The following is an 18,018-nucleotide window of genomic DNA, read 5'->3' as shown; positions in this document are numbered from 1 at the left end:
ATTTTATGTATATTTTTTCAAAGCATACTATTTAGTGATGCAGACAGATGCAACATAACATTATATATTTTTAAAATAGTAAAAAAGCGAATAATAAATATTGGTGACGTGTTTCCATTTACAAGAGAGTATAGACTTTTATGAATGGTTGTCTATTTAAGTCAATAGTCAAAAATTCCACCGTCCGATCAGTTAATAATCAGAAATGATTTTGAGACACATTTATTGCATTTATCTTACTATATCTTCACTCTCCACTACCTAAAACTAAAAGAGACCAAGACCTTAAGCTGAAGACGAAGGAAGCAAGAAAGAAACAGAGTAAACAAAAAGAATGAGAGAAGAGAAGGACAAGCTGGCTCTTGTGTTGGCTGCAAAGTCAAGATCATTGCTGTACACTTCGTCACCTCCAACTCCAAGTGTGTTTGCTTCTCCTATTCACACTCTAGCTTCTGTTCCTTTTTGCTGGGAAGAGCAACCAGGCAAGCCCAAGAACCCTCTTCTTCCTCTTCCTTACCCAAAATGTCTTGATCTGCCTCCACGCTTGCTCCTTCCGGGTGAATTGCCATTGCCTGAGAGGAAGCATGGGCTCTTTGGGTTCATTAGGAAGAAAGGGAGAGGGGACGTTGTCGTCAGGGGTAGTTATGTCTTTCCGTCGGAGAAGGAGAGAGCAGGTGAGATCAATAATAACAACAACATGAAAATCATGAAGTTTAACAGCTCAGGGAGTTTCCATGGTGGTGGTGGCTCTCTAAAAGGATCTCACTTTTGGGTAAAGTAACAGTTCTTTCTTTGTGACTTTGTCTTCCCAAAAGTCATGTCTCTTACTTGTAGGGTCTGGTTGGGTAATTGCAGGGAGGTTTATGTAAGGGATTGAAGCAAGCAATGCCATGGAAGAACAAGAAGCTGAGAAGAGAAAGTCTTTGAGCAATATTTTCAAACGCATTACAAGACGAGCACTTATCTACCTATTGAGGATCAGAAGAGCTAAGAGTGAATGTAAGACTAGCAATTTCATCATATTGTAAAACTAATATCTTTGTGGTGTGTGTATGTATAAATGTATACTATATATATATATATATATAAATTTAAGAATCATGAGCCATGGCAAACAAAAAGTTTCAAGCTTTTCAATTTGTCATTAGGAAACGAATACATCTGATAAAAAGATGAAAACAGTGTACAAATACACATGCCTTTATATAAAGTTCCAGAACAAAAAAAAAAAACATGGAGTCTTGGCTTATTTCATTTGCAAATAGAAAGAGTTAAAGACAAAAAGGAATAATGATGATCTGAATGTAAGAAAACAGATGAAATCATTGCTTGGATTAGGTCTGTTTCTTCCCTGTAACTCCAGCAATAACCTGCAAAAAGCAAAACTGGATCTGAGTAAACACTTAAAGCATTGTGTTTGCCTATGCATATTTCAAGTACAGAGTTATTAAACAAGGTGTTAACTAAAAAGTCTCTATCCTTGTTTGTGAAATCAACAAAACGTGATCATGACATGACGAAAAGCATAGAATGTAACAGAGACACATACATGAACTAATAAGAGAGTGCAAACAATACACAGCAAAGTGAAGAGAAGCAAAACATTGAGATGATGTTATATTACAACGCACAACAACAAGAATACAAAACTCGCAATCATCCAAACATTCTCAGCTATGCAATGGTGAAATCATCAGATTCCGGATCATCAAAATAATATAAACCATATAACACAGACTTGGCACATAGGTGAATGTGTTCTAAATACTTACATCGGTAAGAGGAGGCGCTTTAACTTGCTTAGACGCCTCGAGCGAGTCTAGAATAGGCCTCACCACAGCGGGCAAGAAGAGTCCTACAAGAAGCATTCACACTCAGTAATCAAACAAAGACATGGTCTTTCTACAAACTAATACAAAAAGGAAGAAGCCCGCATCATCCAACACATGTAAAGACCCAAACTTTAAATCTCAGATCCCTCAGAGGCATGCATTTTCTATATCCTCAGACCAAAATTGAACACGTTATTGGACAATTCGATTCAACGCGAAGCCAGACAATCCCACGATTCTTAGATCTGGGGAGCAACGAATCGAATAGAGAGATTGGATTAGGGTTGCATTTACCAACGCCGCCGATTAAGCAGGAGGCGGCGACGACAGGCTCCTGCGCGACGAACATCCTGAGTTTCTCCATCACCGGCATCTTTTCTCGCACGTACTATCTGATCTCTCAGTCTCGTCGTCGTCGATTGTGTCTATGATTCTTCTTCGATTCGGGTGATAGTATAGTCTCATTTGATTCCGGACTATCCATTTAAAGGATCCTCTCAATTCGGGCCGGGTCATCGGGCTCGAGTGTTCGCAATTATGACTTTTGCCACGTAGTAGTGGCAGTGAAACATCTCTACCTTTCCTTTTTTTTTAACCCAGTTAAAAAACTTTCCACTAATGTAACCTTCCAGGTAAATAGTGATTTATATAGTCCAGCTAGCTATTGTTTTATTCTAACTCTAAGTGCTCTTAATAATTTAATTAAATGATAACTTTTTTTTTTGATATGTGAAAACATTTATCTTGTAAAACAACAAAAATCCCCTGAAACATCAACAAAAATCACTTAAAACATCATTATATATTGAAACGAAAATTTGAAGAAAATTTATGTATATTCACACAAACATTTTTACATTTGTGTAAACTACCTACAAAAAAAGTCTTTCAAATTTCAATAGATTCACAAAACATAAGCAAACGACATGAAGAAAGATACATGAAACTATTTTTGTGTACATGAAAGAAAAGATACATAGCTAACAACATAAATATGCAGAGACACTTACATGAAAGATCATTTCCATTTAAGATCAAACTAGAAACACAATATTAACAAAATTCTTACAACAGTTTACATACTCATTATCAAGGCTGCTCACTAAGAAAAAGAGTGGAAACTTTCTTTTTCTTCTCTTCTCTTTGGATTAGAAAGAAAGCATCTGCATCCATCCAACAGTCCACCCCAGAAGCAAACCAGCACCAACAAGACTCATCCCCAACGCTAAACCAACAAACCCATTCGGTTTACTCCTTTTGCTTCTTCTCTTTCTCCCCGCTTTTCTCCCTTTGGTATTGCTCCAAGGGATGGAAACAGGTGGCGGCTCCTTGCTGTCCTCAATCTTCTTGCTCTTGATTTGGTGGTACAAAGATTCAAGCTGAAGCAGTTGCAGCAGCTGCTTATACCCGAAAAGCTCTGAGGCTTGCTTCAACAAGAGCTTCACCAAATGCTCTCTCTCTGCACACGCTTCTTTAGCCATGTTTTCAGCTTCCCTAGCTCGCGTCTGAGAGCGTCTCAGCGCTTCTAGCAGCTTTGATTTGCTTAAGTCAGACTCGGAGGAAGCCTCCTCTGTTCTGTTCTTGAAGCTGTTTCCTCTCCTTGGCGCGTGGGTGGTTTGGTTGGGGATAGAGTGGTCCCGGAATGCATCAGAGTCGAAAGAACGTGGACTACCGTAGTAAGAGCGGTTCATCTTCTGCGGTGTTGGGAGGTCGCAGTTCTCGACAAAGTCTAGAGACCTTTGTGCAACCAAGGAAGCTAGTTCATCTTTGTCTGTAGTTCTCCACCAAGGTGCAGCTTTCTCGCTAGAGAGAGGATTCCAGGGAGAGCTCGGATCGAAAGGTAGCTCGTTCGTTAACTTGTTCTCAGAGGAGGATTCATCTTTCCCAAAAGAAACATAACTTTCCCTTGTCTCCATCAACTCTATAAACTCTTGAAAGCTTTCAGACTTAAAAGACTTGGCTCCCAATTCAGGTTTCTTCTCAGAGATATCAACCTCAGCTTCCGATGGAGTGTTCACTTGTTCCTTGTGGTCTTGCTGAATGTGATGAGGATGTCCCCACAAACTGGTGTTGTGTGGTAACAGATGAGGGAAGTTCGGGTTTGGATGACGAGGCATGAAACCTGCACAAGATGATGATTGGTTGTGTGGATCAACAACGGGACGAGAAGATCCAGAATCTTCAACCTGTTTAGATGAAACAGTTGATGAAGAAGATTGGCAAGAGGTTGTTAACTTGGGAGCTCTTTTAGCGTCTTCTTGGACAAAGTAACGGTTAACTGTTCTTTGCCACACAGCTCTTGCTTCTCCTGCTGCCATCATTTCACCATACTCTCTGAAGATACAAAAGCAGAACCAATCAATTGAAAGATCATATCTTGATTCCACTTATAGAAGAAAATGAATCTTTTTTTTAAAAAAAAGTTGGAATCTTTTTTGTCTGAAAATGGACAAATAAAGACAGATCTCATCACCCAATAACAGAGAATCTGATGTTTTGCTTTAACGGAAACTGAAGATTGAGTTCCTAATTTTGTCTGAAGCAAACTTAATTATTAAACTTAAGACACGAAATTAGCGGCGGATTCTAACAAAACATCAAAACCCGATCATTACCTATATTGTCGGCATCATAATCATCACCTAGAAACTGATAAATATCTCAGAGAAACAATAATAATTTGCATATTTAAAAAAACTAACCAGAGGAAAGAGTAAGCAATCGGGAGCGGAAAAGGAAAAGAATCAATCGAAACTGAGAAGTCACTCTCGTGAAAGAGAGGAAACAAAGAAAAAAAAAACGAAGAAGAAGATAGAATTGTCAGATATTTTTTTGTTTGCTTCTGATTAAGCTTTTGAATCTCTTGCAGTTATCGTTTTCTTCCTGGGTTATTCAGCACGCAAACTTCCACTAAAACGACACCGTTACGTTTTTAGTAAGAACCCATAGTTATGTTTCTGTGTCGGAACCACGGATTTTGCCCCATAGATTTTACACGAGAGCCGTTCGATTAGATATTTATTACACGTGTCGTAATACAGGAAGATAGAGTGGGGCTTCGTTTTCTCTAATAAATCTTCTTTTTTTTTACGGATAAGACCTTTTATCCTACATTATCATTTGGAGGGAACTCTGGATAATTGTGTCCTGATTAATAATAGTAAAAAAACAAAATAACTTGTAGATGAGTTAAACTATCTCGAATGAATTTAACACCTAGCGCGGTATAAATTAACGTATTTTTTTCTAACATGACGCTAAGTGTATCCCAAAACATTAATTATAAAACATCTAACATTTTCTAAAGCATTGAATAACTTTTTACTTTTAGTAAAACCTGTCTAAAGCATTGATTTCGTTTAACATGATAATTTGGTTTACAATGGATTTGAAAATTAGGTACACAGAATGTAAATATTGTGGGCGTCGTTCTAGTAAATAGAACGTTAGGTGAAGCAAAGTTCCTTCAAGTCATTATAGTTAATTGTCTATGTCCAGTATGCTCCATTTGATAGTTACACTATACATTTTTTAATTTATTATGTGATCCAATAGAAGTTAAACAAATAAGATTTTTCTAATAAGATGCTTAATGTCAGCATTAATATATTCGGTCATAATTAGCACCATATAAGAAATACAACCAACTTCTTTTGAATATTTATTTAATGAAATGGACCCTTGTGTTATCTTAACATCATTATGAAATAATACGTGCTAATATAATCAAACATTGATGATTCAAATCATTTCATCTGCTTAATATATAACCACAAGATAACATAATCCACTACGTAATACAATGACCGCCAGGGGTTTCATAATCTTATTAAACTCTGTTGGCCAAGTACTTATTTAGTTATTTACAAAATATGAGCTGATAAATATTTTTATTCAGGCTTATTTGGTTTTATTATACTGTATCAAAATGTTTTTAAAAATACATCTCTACAATACTGAATCCGCACTCAACATCAATCAAAAAGTATTATTGGTTGAACCTGGATTTTTATATGCTTGCTGAACAAAAACAAAGCTTCAAACTCGAATTGTACACTTTGCAATATTAACCACACAAAAAAAAAAAAAAGAAAAGAATACTCAGCTGTAAAATAACAGTTAAACGGATCCTAAAAATTGACAGCCTAAATCTTTTATTCAACTTTAAAATCTCCAATCTGATTGGAACCAGTCCGATTAATCCGGTCAAAAATCCGATGCAACCAAGTCAATGCAAACCAGGTCAAAGATAAATAGATGATGATGATATGGATTTTGAAGTCAAGTCAAATAAAAATTTAAAAATCTGGATTAAGGTCAATTCAACATTTCTTGGCAATTCTTCGTAATATTCTTATATGTGCGTGTATGCGAACACACAAAATATACCATAGATGGGAAAAATAATACATTACCAAAAACAAATTAACGAATCTGAAATATACCTTTTGAGAAGAAATCACGTATTCAATAGAAACATTCAAGGCTAAGCTCGTTTTCTCGGCAGTAGTAGTTAGGAATCTCTGAGGCTGACGAACTTCACAGTGCCATCACCACCACAACTGATGAATCCATTCGGACAAACTTGTATGTCTGTCACCCCAGCCTGCACCACATTTTTTTAACACAAGAAACTCAAACTTGAACCATGTGATACAAATATTGAATTCAATAGGGACTACAAGAACTGCTCTGAACAATCTTATTTGATAAGCAATAAACGAAAAGCCAAACCAAAAGGTTTCAGTTTTACTTACTCGGATGATACCACCGTAGCCTCTAGAGTTTGGTTGAAGAAAAGTGTGTCTCTCGTGTAGTTTAGGCCAGTGATGAATCAACTTTGCTGCTTTTGCATCCCAAAGTTTCACATCTCCGTCTTTGCTTCCTGTCAAGAACAGACTTGTCCGTGGTATCATCGATATCTTGGTCACACTCCCTGGATTTTGCATGTATCAATCAATGTCAGTCGAATTTCTGAGAAATAGAAAAGGAAGGGTATAGATTTTTTTCACCTAAGTGAGCCTTTGGTATATACCAAAGCATCCCATTCTTGTTCTGATCTCCATCAGTCGAAGATCTTCCGTCAGCGTTCCTCTGCTTCTTCATCTTACCCGTTGCGATATACCGGAAATCGTGCAATCCAACATCTCCGTTTTTGCCACCAGTTACAATCATTGGAGATATCGAGCCACTACCAATGTCATTATCAAACACCGAGATTGAGCGTGCACCACCTTCGAGAAAGTAAAAGTTAATAAGAGTTAGCGCTATGTGAAAAAGATAGTAGTGGTGATTAGTCTGCAGTTTTCAAATGGAAGAGACCTTCATGACAACTGATAGACGCCTGGGATGTTGAAGGGGGAGCTAGAGTATCCCATACAACTACGTTGGCACCACTTGAGCTATATCCTGAAGCTGCAACTATAGATCCACTCGAACTAATATATTTTACATCTCTGCAACCATAACAATAGAAAAATGGTGACTTTCATGATTGATTGCAATAACTCCAATTCGGAGTGTTATTGACATACTAGGGAACGAGAAGTTCAAGACTCAAGGATCATGAAACGTACGATGCAAAGCCATTGAAGCAAATAGATGACTCAACAGGATAGACATTGCTTCTTCCACCAACTTCTGATTGCCAAGTGCATACCGTCCCATCCAGTGCAGCGCTAGCAAATCTGTGTCCGCATGGACCGAACTGCACTGCTGATATTGACGCCAAAGCATATGGAGGAGGAACATTTGCAGCAGGCAGGACACCGTAAGTTGCAGTAGCTCTGTCTTTTCCAAACTGCAAGATTTAATGTTTGCATTATAAGATCCACAAGATCCATTTTATCATCGTTAACATTCAGTAGATCTGATTAAAAAACGAAATTAAACATATGAAGCAAATGTTTGGGTTCATACCTCCCACAAGTAAATGTGAGTGTTGCTTGAGCCAACCAAGAAGAGAGGCATTGTTGGGTGACTAGAGAATGCGCTTGCAATAACAGTTTCAACTGTTGGGGGAGGATCAATAAACTGCTCAAAATCTTCTTGAGTTTGCCAACCTAGACCAGAGACTCCTAACCCAGTGTAAGCCGGAACCCTGTGAGATTTCCCCGGCTTGGAAAGTGAAAAGTCACCAACAGTAGCCCCACCTAACCCAAGGTGTGCTCCTTTTTTGTCCCCAAGACCAACACCGAGTGAGACACATGTTGGAACAGGAGTTGACTCCGAGTTAGCCCAACCATTACGTGGCCAATCAGCATCTGACCAAATATAGTTTGACTGATCATAGCAGGGACCACCATCTTCTTGGTTAAAGAAAATTATACCCTGCATGTAACAGAATCCACAGTTAGGGATGTGTTTGTGTCTGATGCCATATTTATGCAACCCGTAAAAAAACACTGCAACAACAAACATAAACTCGGTGTTGCTACGGCAACATGCAATATCATCAGAAACCTTTATCTCGACATACACATGCAGGATAAAGATGATTAGAGGTTTTCCAGGATTTAGACTCAATTTATGCATGGCTAATGTTTTTACGCATAGTCTATAGAAAGTTACCACAACTTACAAAATTCACAAGAAAGTAAAGACAGAACAAGTGCTAAGTCAGACTGCAACAATAACTGACCTTGCGGTTGCTAGCCAGTGCAGCTTGCCGATGGTTGATGGCATTGATACAAATGGCCTGTTAGAAAGATAAGAATACTCGATCACACAAGATAACAAATGTTAATCAGTAACAAGTTCGTTTATGTAAGAATAACAATTACCTGTATAAGCTCCCCGGTCCTCTTATGGATTTCTTTGGGGTCCTGGAAAGCAGAATTTTCACTGGCAGTTGCAGCTTTCTGCGAAGAATTAGAAGCGTGGTTTGCAAGTGAAGCCACTTCATTACTACTCAGACCATCTTGATTGCATGGCGCATTGAGCTCATTCTTCCCCTTTACTTCTCTGTACATATTGCTCCAATCTTCCAATGGTTTAAGTTTTGACCATTCAGATATGTCAAAATTTTCTAGCAAGAAAGCTTCGAGTACTAAATGAGGATCAACGCAAAGCTTCCAAAACCTCACAGAAACTGCAAGGTCGCTGTTGTCTTCATTCTCTGTACTTGAATCTGGGATAGCTCGATTAATAAAATTTGCCTGAGATTCCCGACATCCGTGCAACCATAACAAGGTAGGAACCTGAATTCTCTTCTCTAATTTCTGTTTCAAGGACAATACAAGTTGTTTTACATGGTAGGAAGACAGTTGAGCTATGGTGCTAACCAGTGTTTTTCCCAGAACGGACATGATCTTCTCAGTTATACATACAATGTCACCACTAGAATCGAACGATGTCTGAGCATCAAATTTCTCTGAGGATTCACTATTCGAGATACCATCATCTAGATCAATCGAAGTCGATACCATCTTATGTTTCACAAAGTCTGAAACATGCCTCCAGAAACATGCTTGTGTTACAAGACGCCTTTCATCTTCTGGAATTGAGTTCACTGGGTATCCAACTTCGTTGTTCTCAACAATAGAATTAAGTCCTGCATCTGACGCATCTGGAACACTAACAGAAACTTCTTGGTGGTACACTCTCTTCAGGCTTTCCAGGTCGACCTCGTGAGGCATATGTCCATGAAAATATGATATCGTCAAAGGCTGCACCATTCGAAAGAGACAATCTACATCCCCCAGGATCCAAGCCATTGCGAGTCTTGAGCAATATTCGACTAAATCAAGAACAACGGCGAGTCTTGTTTTCAGGTCTTCCAAAGAGGAGTTCAAGCACAGCCTTATAGTGGTTTCAAAACTAGAGAAGGATTGCAGAATGCCCTGAAAGTAAAATCGTAAAGCATTAGACAACTTTGGCTCAGGTCCAGATGACACCTTGTTTTCCTCTAAGCATGGCACTGAGTGAAAGCAAGTGACACTGCATGCAGCAATGATACGTGACAATATAAACGAGTTCTCTTCGGTCGCTTTTAGAATCAAGTTACACAAAGCTGAATATTGGAGGAGATCTTCATTTGTCTGGGACTTATCTAGTGAGCGTCCTGAGGAACTATTTTCCTGAAATACATTGTATCCCATGGATAGTAGTAACCCACTGTTGTATGCTGACATAATCATCTGCCGATAGAAAACAAAGTAGCAGATTACGCATGGCAGTCAAAAATACATGAGTTGTCAAATTAGATTAAGTGAGAAAAGGAATATGATGTGCAAGTATTATTAGTGGAAACTGCGTACCGTATTACGTAGGAAAGATGAAGATAAAAAAAACCTCTGGTAAAATAGCTCCAAAGATGTTTGTAGATTATGTTGAAATCCAGAGAGTTTCTCACACAAAACAATTTCAGAATTCCTTAATAGTGCAGTTGCTTCCCTTAATAGCTTTGAGAGGGAATGTGCGGCTAGACTCAGTTTAAAACGAGTGTCCACAGTAGATGAAACACCGCTTGATACCCAATTAGACGAATTAGAATCAGAAAGCTCAAGAAGACCACGTGGAGTACCCAAATGTCCATTAATTTGACCGCTAGCCTGATGCGTACCACCATGACCGCTGGCAGATGCTGAAAGACATTCTAACGCCTCGAGCTAGCAACTCTCAAAAAGAAGACACAATTAGATTTGACAGGACGGACGACCAAACACAATCTCAGAAACTATAAAAGAAGATGAAATAGAGCCTAATCACGATTTGTTCGTTTGGTATTTTGGTAGAAAAATGCAAATTTTGGAAGAAATACCCAAGTCCTTTGTCATTTGTAAGCAAGCAAATTCTAGTTTCTGTTGCAACTTACCGGAAGCCCACATCTGCTGAAGGCGGTAGCAGTCATCAAGGTTGCCCATCTACTAAGGTTTGAAGCATTTCTTTCCCCTACTGCATTCTTCAGACTATTTTTTGTAGTCAACATGAGACAGTATAATCCAATACTAGGATCCACAAAAGAGATGTGATTTGAAGTAACAGTAGAGCTCCCATTAGCAGGCTTCTCTAGACTTCCAGCCATAGCAAGAATTGACTGATGATACTCTCCTAATTCCCACTGTATAAAACAGGGACAGCTTCATAGTCATAATTTGAAAGGTGAATTCACAAGATAACAATATTTGCAAACAATTATAATTACCTTAAGTATGCTTGCCAGCCAAAAGTCTCCTCTCCGAACAGCAGATGGGAGTATGTATTTATTTATAAGATTACTTTCCAGTGCCCCACCCTGCCCATCAACAAGCCGGCAAATTACGAGCGCAAGCTGCTCATCTTGAAGATTTTTCACACAGACATTTATCGCTGATGAAGCTTCACCTCCAAGGAGAAAGAAACCTATAGCCAGCTCCAGTTGGTGTTTACCCATTAGCACATACGCATTTTTCAAGGCTGCTGCCTTATTTTTCTCTTCCTGTAAAACGATGCATCAAATTAGGAGATATGTCACTTGATGTGATATATTAGATGCCAGAAGTCGTTCAGAAAAAAGAATATGGCTTGCAGCAAATACCTGAAAATTGCGTGAAAGAAAACCCACCAAGGGTTTATCTTTCTCATCCTTGCTTATTTTAAAAAGACCAGCCAAAACTTGAATTCTATTTAAAGCTATATAGAGAAGCGCACAATCTTTAGGTTTCTTGTTCTTCAGGTATTGCTGTCGGGCCAGCTTCTCCATCTACAGAAAAGAAATAGCATCAAAATAAGAGATGCACATCTATTTCTTTTACCCTAAGTCTCTCTTTGTTGGTAAAAAAATAAATTATTAAAGAAAGAAAGCAAGCATAAATAGGAGTTTTGATACATGGGTTCTTGCATAGCTAGTTTGGACCCAAGCATCGAATTTTAAAACTTACTCGTGGGCGCAACTGTGCTACATCTGAACACCAAAATCCAAAACCCAGTGATCGCATTTGTTGCCATGATGATTCAATGGGTAAAAGAGAACCAGACAGATTTTCTTGAGACTCTGAGTGAAAAGCCCATCCTATCATACTAGAGTCAATATCCAACTCTTCTACAGATGCTGGTTTGCCAGAACTTCGAGCTAAGTACAGCTGCATAAACCTAAGTGTGATCCAAAATCTACACAGCAGACAGAACACAAAAATCCATGAATACAAATCAGCATAAAGTGTTATTAATGAAGCAAAGCAAAAAAAAAACTGCCCCCAGTATTAAAAGAACATCTGATCAATTTGTGGCAACTGATGTAACTTATAAGGCCCACAAACCAGCTAGAGTTTTTTTTTCTGAATAAGGTATAAATCTGGCGGTGCGAGTTACATAAATGTGATGTTAACTAACATACATGATGGAACATATTTCTTTCGCAACCCCATGTTACTTAAGTGGTCCGTAGTCAACTAGAATTCAGAAAATTACAGAATTAGCGTACCTTCTCCCAGCTTCATCAAGACTTGCATAGACAGAAGTCGAATGTGGATTACCAATTTCACGAAGAAGATCAACAATTGCAAAGTATTGTATCTTTTCTGTCCTGGAAATATTTCCTTCATCTGATAACTTCTCCAGCTGCTCGCAGAAGCCAGTAAATTCCAAGTCTGTTGCAGGAGAACTTTGACTACCATTGGGACTATAAGAATCCATACTGAAATTTGACTGCAACCCTGCCTGAAACTGAGAATTCTGTAGCATTGAACCAGATGTCCCACCCCAATGGAAATCCTTAAGATTTGGGCCATTGGAGACGGACCCTTCATAATATTTTGACAAAAGGATATCCTGACAAAGATCTGACTTTACACCGTGATCCTTCACGGAGGTATCACCTGAAGTAATATTCTCAGCAAGATGCCTTAATGCTGCGCTTGCTCGTTTCCAGTTGCCTGAACACATTAGAGGTAACAATCTTTAGCTTAGGTGAAATTAACCGCATGACACATGTAATGCTCCTGCACGAAGGAAAGATAAGAAGGGAAAGCTAAATAAAAGCTAAACAGCTTAGTTTCAGAACTGACTGAAGTATGGAAAAAAACACTTGCAGCATATCACCTGAACGTATAGCTACAAGGAGGGCATGAGGATGATAGAGTGGCAAGGCGCCTCCTAACTTTTCCACAATATGCAACATGCTTGTCGTGTCCTTAAGAGTATCTGAATCATATGCGGTCGCAGTTAAAGGCATACTATTAGATAACAATTCAGAGTCTCTGCCTTCTGTAGTATTCACTAGTTTCGGAAGATTGGCTGCAAAAATTTCTGGATTGTTATCAGTCTTTTGCTTCTTGTCAGTAACGGCCAGCCATTGACCATGTAGGCTAACATAATCATTATGAGCCAGTGCAGTCATGGCTTTGGATCCCCACCATAAATCATGAATAGCAGAAAATGTACGAGTAACAGCGAAGCATTGCCAAATTTGTGCCTCTGAAGAATAATCAGAGACAGCGAAACTGGTACTTCTGCAGGGTTGCCGAGCAATACCATATACCCGCATCTCATTCTGTGTGCAAACTCCAAGAATTAGCTGATCATTTCCCACAGTTGACCATCTTACAGCAACAACCTCTGCATCAACATGTAACTTATCCTCTAGTATGAGAACCCCTGAATCGAGAAGGTGTACAATCTCCCATACGCTAATTGTTCGAACAGCTTTTGAATGATTCTCTGTACAGAGGGCTGCGATCTTGTGTCCCGACTCAGTTAGAGATATAGCACTGACAGGACTTTTGCCAATGGTAAGCATGCCAACAAGCTCCCACATAATGGAAGGTGTTGAACTTTCCTGAAGACTACTTCTCCACAGTTTTAAAGAGCCATTAGCATGACCAGTTGCCATAGTATAAGCTTGACTTTCAATGTTCATGTCCTTCTCTAGGGCCCTGCCGCTCGGATTGACCACAGCAAAACTAGTTACTTCATCATAACGATGAGATTCAGGTAATTCTGAAGAGCATGATCTCACAGCAATGCAATTTTTCTTACCAGCAAAAGTATCTTCGAACAACCACTTGCCCGATTCCATGCTATCAAATTCATGAAAATGACAGTCGCAGGTGCTTCCTGCTGCATCAAAATGATGCAGGGTTACTCTCCATGACAGCGCATCAAACCGTTTATCTTTCATCCATACACTTAGAAGCAAAAATCTGTTACTTTTGAATGTCTTCCTACAAGAATCTAACAGGGGTCTTGCAAATATGCTGGACGGACCATTCTCCAAAGGCTGGCTAACTGCAAATGGTATGGTACTTATGTAATGGGTAAGAAAACCACCATAACCGCTCCCGCCTTTCCTCACACTATAGCAATCAATGCCTTGTACATGTCCCGCAAGTAGAAAGCTCTCACCATTCAATGATGAAGGTGCCCAGCATATACTCGTGTACTTCAATCTTAACTCTTGATTTTGAAGCCGTCCACAATGTTTCCAGGAAGAAACTGATATAGGATGGTCAATAGCACGGTTCAAATAATCACAAGAGGACCAGATTATTATCAAACCATTATAATCCAGAGACGCAGTGTATCCCGCCTCGCTTATGATAGGAGTAAAGGCAACCTGAAGAATTTTCCCACCATGACCATCAAGATCTAATACTTTTTCCGTGATGCACTGCAATACACTGGATTTCTCTGGAGGTGAATCTTCTGAGGCATGTGATTTTACCGTGTGCAAGGAAGACCAATATATCGTATTGCGCGAAGATAAATAAATGGAAGAGCAGATATCTAGCGTGCCATAAAGGTTGTTTCTCAATACAGAAACTTTCTTAAGGGGTAATCGATCAGAAAAACCTGTAGCATCAGTTATAGAGAGTGGTTCCAGACCAGTTTCATTTGTTTCTTGTCTCGCCCACAATGTAATCCTCGGAAACCTCATAGGAGAGATGTCATCAAGACAATGGACAGCCCACAAAGAAGCAGACTTCCCAGGGCCTTGCCCTACCAACCACTCACAGTTGCCAACATTCTCATGATCATACTTCTCAGTGGAAAACAACTGATTAGTACCTTCGATGGTTTTCAATATACCCCCTGAGCGAGTTCCCCAATAAACAAATAAATCTCTTCCCAAACAACCATCCAAGACCTGATTTATCTCTACCACAGCTGCCACGCAAAACGACTTTTTATGCCCATGCACATCTTTCATTCCCTTTTTAGTCTTTCCACCATCTACCTCACACCATAACCTTACAGCCCCATCCAAACAACACGTCATCAGAACATTCCTCACTGATTTCCCCGCGCGTTCTACAGACTGCTCTGCAGCCACCGGTCTCCACTGAATCATGGATATCCTCTGAGGATGAGGCAATTCAACTTTACGATATATCTCCCCGTCAGCGTAAAAGGCCAAGACACCTTTACCTGCCTCATCACACTCCGATGGAAACTTGCTCCAAGAAGCTGCCGAGGCAAAAGGACCCTCGAATGACCAGGTGGAGGAAACCAGATCTTGAAGGTAATCCCCTGGGAACTTCCAAGCTATTTCCCAGGATTGGTTCCTTCTCTTCCACAAAACAATATCAGTTCCACCAACTATTATCCCGTCCCCGGATCCTGTCCACTCAATCGCTTCAACTTTTGTTTCTTGCAGTAATACATCACTCTGACTCCAACAAAAAGAACCTGAATATGAATAAAAGACATACAAATTTAAAATATCCAAACTAAATTGGGAGCAAGAAGACACACATTCTAATCATTTCTTTTGATCAAATAGTATCAGTTATATAAAACGGCATCAGAGTTCAACATCCTGCACTGACTATTTAACTACACACTTGAAATGTTCAATAGCTCTACGAAAATAGGCTACGGTTTAACCACTTACCTCACATTCTAATCATTTCCTTTGATAAATAGTATCAGTTCTATACTATAACCATTCTCTAGTAGTCCAACGGCATCACAGTTCAACATCCATCACTGACTATTCAACCACACACTTGAAATGTTCAATAGCTCTACGAACGATTTAACCACTAAAGCTCAAAGAATCTACGAAGGCTTCTTCAAATCGAGGCTTACCGTTCAGATCGCTAAGATCACGCGCGAAGAGGCAAACATAGCTCCCAGACCCAACCGCGAGCTCGCCTACAGACGGCGTTACAGGAGACCACGAAACGGCGGTAACGGGAGACGAAACGTCGCCGGAAACCTCGAGAATCTGACGGAAAAGCGGTCCGTTCGCGGAGTCTTCGCCGCGGAGAGGGGAAGGGAGGTGGGAGACGACGAGGAGAGAGGAAGCTCCGTAAGCGAGCCATGAGTAGCCGGCGAAGTCGGGGAGCCAGTCGATTGAAGAGTTGGATCGAGACGGAGCCGGCGGGACGATCTCCGATCGTAGTAGCCGGAGAGGTAACTGATCGATCGGATCTGTGAGTGAGATCGGGTCCTGACTCGTCTCCGGCATCTTTCACGCCGTTTAACGGAAAACAAACAACTCTGTGACGAAAATGTGTTTTCCGTTTGAGTTAGACGTGATTATCACTAACCGGGAACATTAAACCCTCTTCCATAGCCAGAAGGTTACGATGGTGCTGTATTTTAACTCCATTTGGGCCTGCTTATTAATGGTTTTTTAAGTGTACGTAATACCCTTTTTTTTTTAAACACATGCGTATTGTCAAGATAGACTGGTATATGAATCTTGATTATACTACAAAAAAAAATGTATGTTATCACGTTTTGCTTGGTAAAATTACAACACGAACGAGCGGATGGCATCGGCAGAATATGTTAAACTCAGCAAATATATGTCAGAATTTAAAGCAATCATCATGTCTTTCAATCGGAAAAATAGGAATCCCAAAAAATTCGATTTTACAAGTAAGATGAGTTTCTTTTGACAAGTTAAGGCGTGCACGTACATTTGATGATGACTCATACCAATAAAGAAGTTAAGTCCATCCAAAACACCGACCAGGAGACGATCTTTCCTTTTTTTAACACACTCTAAAGTAATCAAACACCCCAAACAACATCACTGAGTAATGTCCATAAACCCAATACGACCCTACTAATATACTCTCTAATCATGCTAAATCATGCACCTCACCTAATCATAAAACTCGTGTGTATACTCATACAGTAACTCAAACGAGATCATTACAAGCTTACACCAGATTGATGATCATCAGGTCGGTAGAACCGGGTTGAAGAAGAAGAACATGGTAACAACTAAGGTAGTGAATCCTGCATGGTAATGTATAAAGCTTTAACTGAAAGTGGCAATGCTCTTAATCATCTAACCTTTTTTCTATCGAAAATCATCTAACTTAAAGCAATTAAATGTCATTCATTCAAAGAGAAGGAGACTATGGTACATACGAGAAAGATTCAGATTCAGTTTTTGGTTTTTCCTATATATCAATCATATACAATAACGATCAATAGAAAATTAAGTGGAGATAAATGTGAAAACAAAACAAACATATTACCTATAACGATCAATGAAAATTGACAGGATAATGTTCGATGAATTTTCACACTATACAACTACACTTAATTTCCATAATCAATCATACAATACAAAACTTTCTCCAAAAATATTCTATGAGTTTTTCACATTATATAATATTAGGTGGACCGGGTCTGCACACGGCATAGTAACTATCATGAGTGTATATGTATACTATAACTCTTTTTTCTCTCTCTACCATCTATACAATACAAAACTGTCTCCAAAAAAGATTGAAATTTAAAGAGAATAAATAGAAAATTAAGTGGAGATAAATGTGAAAACAAAACAAACATATTTATTACCTATAATGATCAGTGAAAATTGATAGGATAATGTTCGATGAATTTTCACATTACACAACTACACTTAATTTCCATAATCAATGATATAATACAAAACTTTTTCTAAAAATATTCCGAGTTTTTCACATTATATAATATTAGGTGGACCGGGTCCGCACACGGCATAGTAAATATCATGAGTGTATAAGTATACTATAACTCTCTTTTTCTCTCTCTACCATCTATACAATATAAAATTGTCTCCAAAAAAATTGAAATTTAAAGAGAATAAATAGAAAATTAAGTGGAGATAAATGTGAAAACAAAACAAACATATTACCTATAATGACATACTACCTATAATGATCAGTGAAAATTGACAGGATAATGTTTGATGAATTTTCACATTAACAACTACACTTAATTTCCATAATCAATGATATAATACAAAACTTTCTCCAAAAAT

At 38.9% G+C, this 18,018-nt stretch overlaps 4 protein-coding genes across 7 annotated transcripts; 1 reads left to right on the top strand and 3 right to left on the bottom strand.

Moving 5' to 3' along the window:
- The first annotated feature begins 191 nt into the window (after positions 1-191).
- LOC106414369 lies at positions 192-1,101 on the top strand. Its single transcript, XM_013855039.3, has 2 exons — positions 192-772; positions 856-1,101. The coding sequence occupies exons 1-2, from the start codon at positions 335-337 to the stop codon at positions 925-927; spliced, it is 510 nt and encodes a 169-aa protein (XP_013710493.2). The 5' UTR covers positions 192-334; the 3' UTR covers positions 928-1,101.
- Positions 1,102-1,108: 7 nt separating this feature from the next.
- LOC106414370 lies at positions 1,109-2,358 on the bottom strand. Its single transcript, XM_013855041.3, has 3 exons — positions 2,127-2,358; positions 1,773-1,855; positions 1,109-1,370 (listed from the first exon to the last, which is right to left on the bottom strand). Exons 1-3 carry the CDS (start codon positions 2,203-2,205, stop codon positions 1,335-1,337), a joined length of 198 nt encoding a protein of 65 aa, XP_013710495.1. The 5' UTR covers positions 2,206-2,358; the 3' UTR covers positions 1,109-1,334.
- A 358-nt stretch (positions 2,359-2,716) lies between these two features.
- Positions 2,717-4,786, bottom strand: LOC106414366. Of its 4 annotated transcripts, none has more exons than XM_013855036.3 (3): positions 4,535-4,728; positions 4,306-4,368; positions 2,717-4,166 (listed from the first exon to the last, which is right to left on the bottom strand). In XM_013855036.3, exon 3 carries the CDS (start codon positions 4,151-4,153, stop codon positions 2,981-2,983), a length of 1,173 nt encoding a protein of 390 aa, XP_013710490.2. In that variant the 5' UTR covers positions 4,154-4,166; positions 4,306-4,368; positions 4,535-4,728; the 3' UTR covers positions 2,717-2,980. The 4 variants fall into 4 exon arrangements, with proteins under 4 accessions (XP_013710490.2, XP_013710489.2, XP_013710487.2 ...); XM_013855035.3 differs by having other exon boundaries at positions 4,448-4,702; XM_013855033.3 differs by lacking the exon at positions 4,306-4,368 and having other exon boundaries at positions 4,535-4,786.
- A 1,337-nt stretch (positions 4,787-6,123) lies between these two features.
- On the bottom strand, positions 6,124-16,336 carry LOC106414364. Its single transcript, XM_048754391.1, has 16 exons — positions 15,840-16,336; positions 12,852-15,437; positions 12,235-12,685; positions 11,693-11,921; positions 11,350-11,514; positions 10,978-11,250; positions 10,648-10,893; positions 10,091-10,441; positions 8,615-9,970; positions 8,473-8,529; positions 7,752-8,162; positions 7,409-7,632; positions 7,155-7,288; positions 6,845-7,066; positions 6,590-6,768; positions 6,124-6,438 (listed from the first exon to the last, which is right to left on the bottom strand). The coding sequence occupies exons 1-16, from the start codon at positions 16,219-16,221 to the stop codon at positions 6,346-6,348; spliced, it is 7,359 nt and encodes a 2,452-aa protein (XP_048610348.1). The 5' UTR covers positions 16,222-16,336; the 3' UTR covers positions 6,124-6,345.
- Positions 16,337-18,018: the final 1,682 nt, after the last annotated feature.

Source organism: Brassica napus, chromosome C4 (assembly GCF_020379485.1).
Source record: "Brassica napus cultivar Da-Ae chromosome C4, Da-Ae, whole genome shotgun sequence".
Classification (NCBI taxonomy): domain Eukaryota; kingdom Viridiplantae; phylum Streptophyta; class Magnoliopsida; order Brassicales; family Brassicaceae; genus Brassica; species Brassica napus.
Note: the sequence above shows the minus strand (reverse complement) of the source record. Positions and strands in the feature narration are given on the sequence as shown.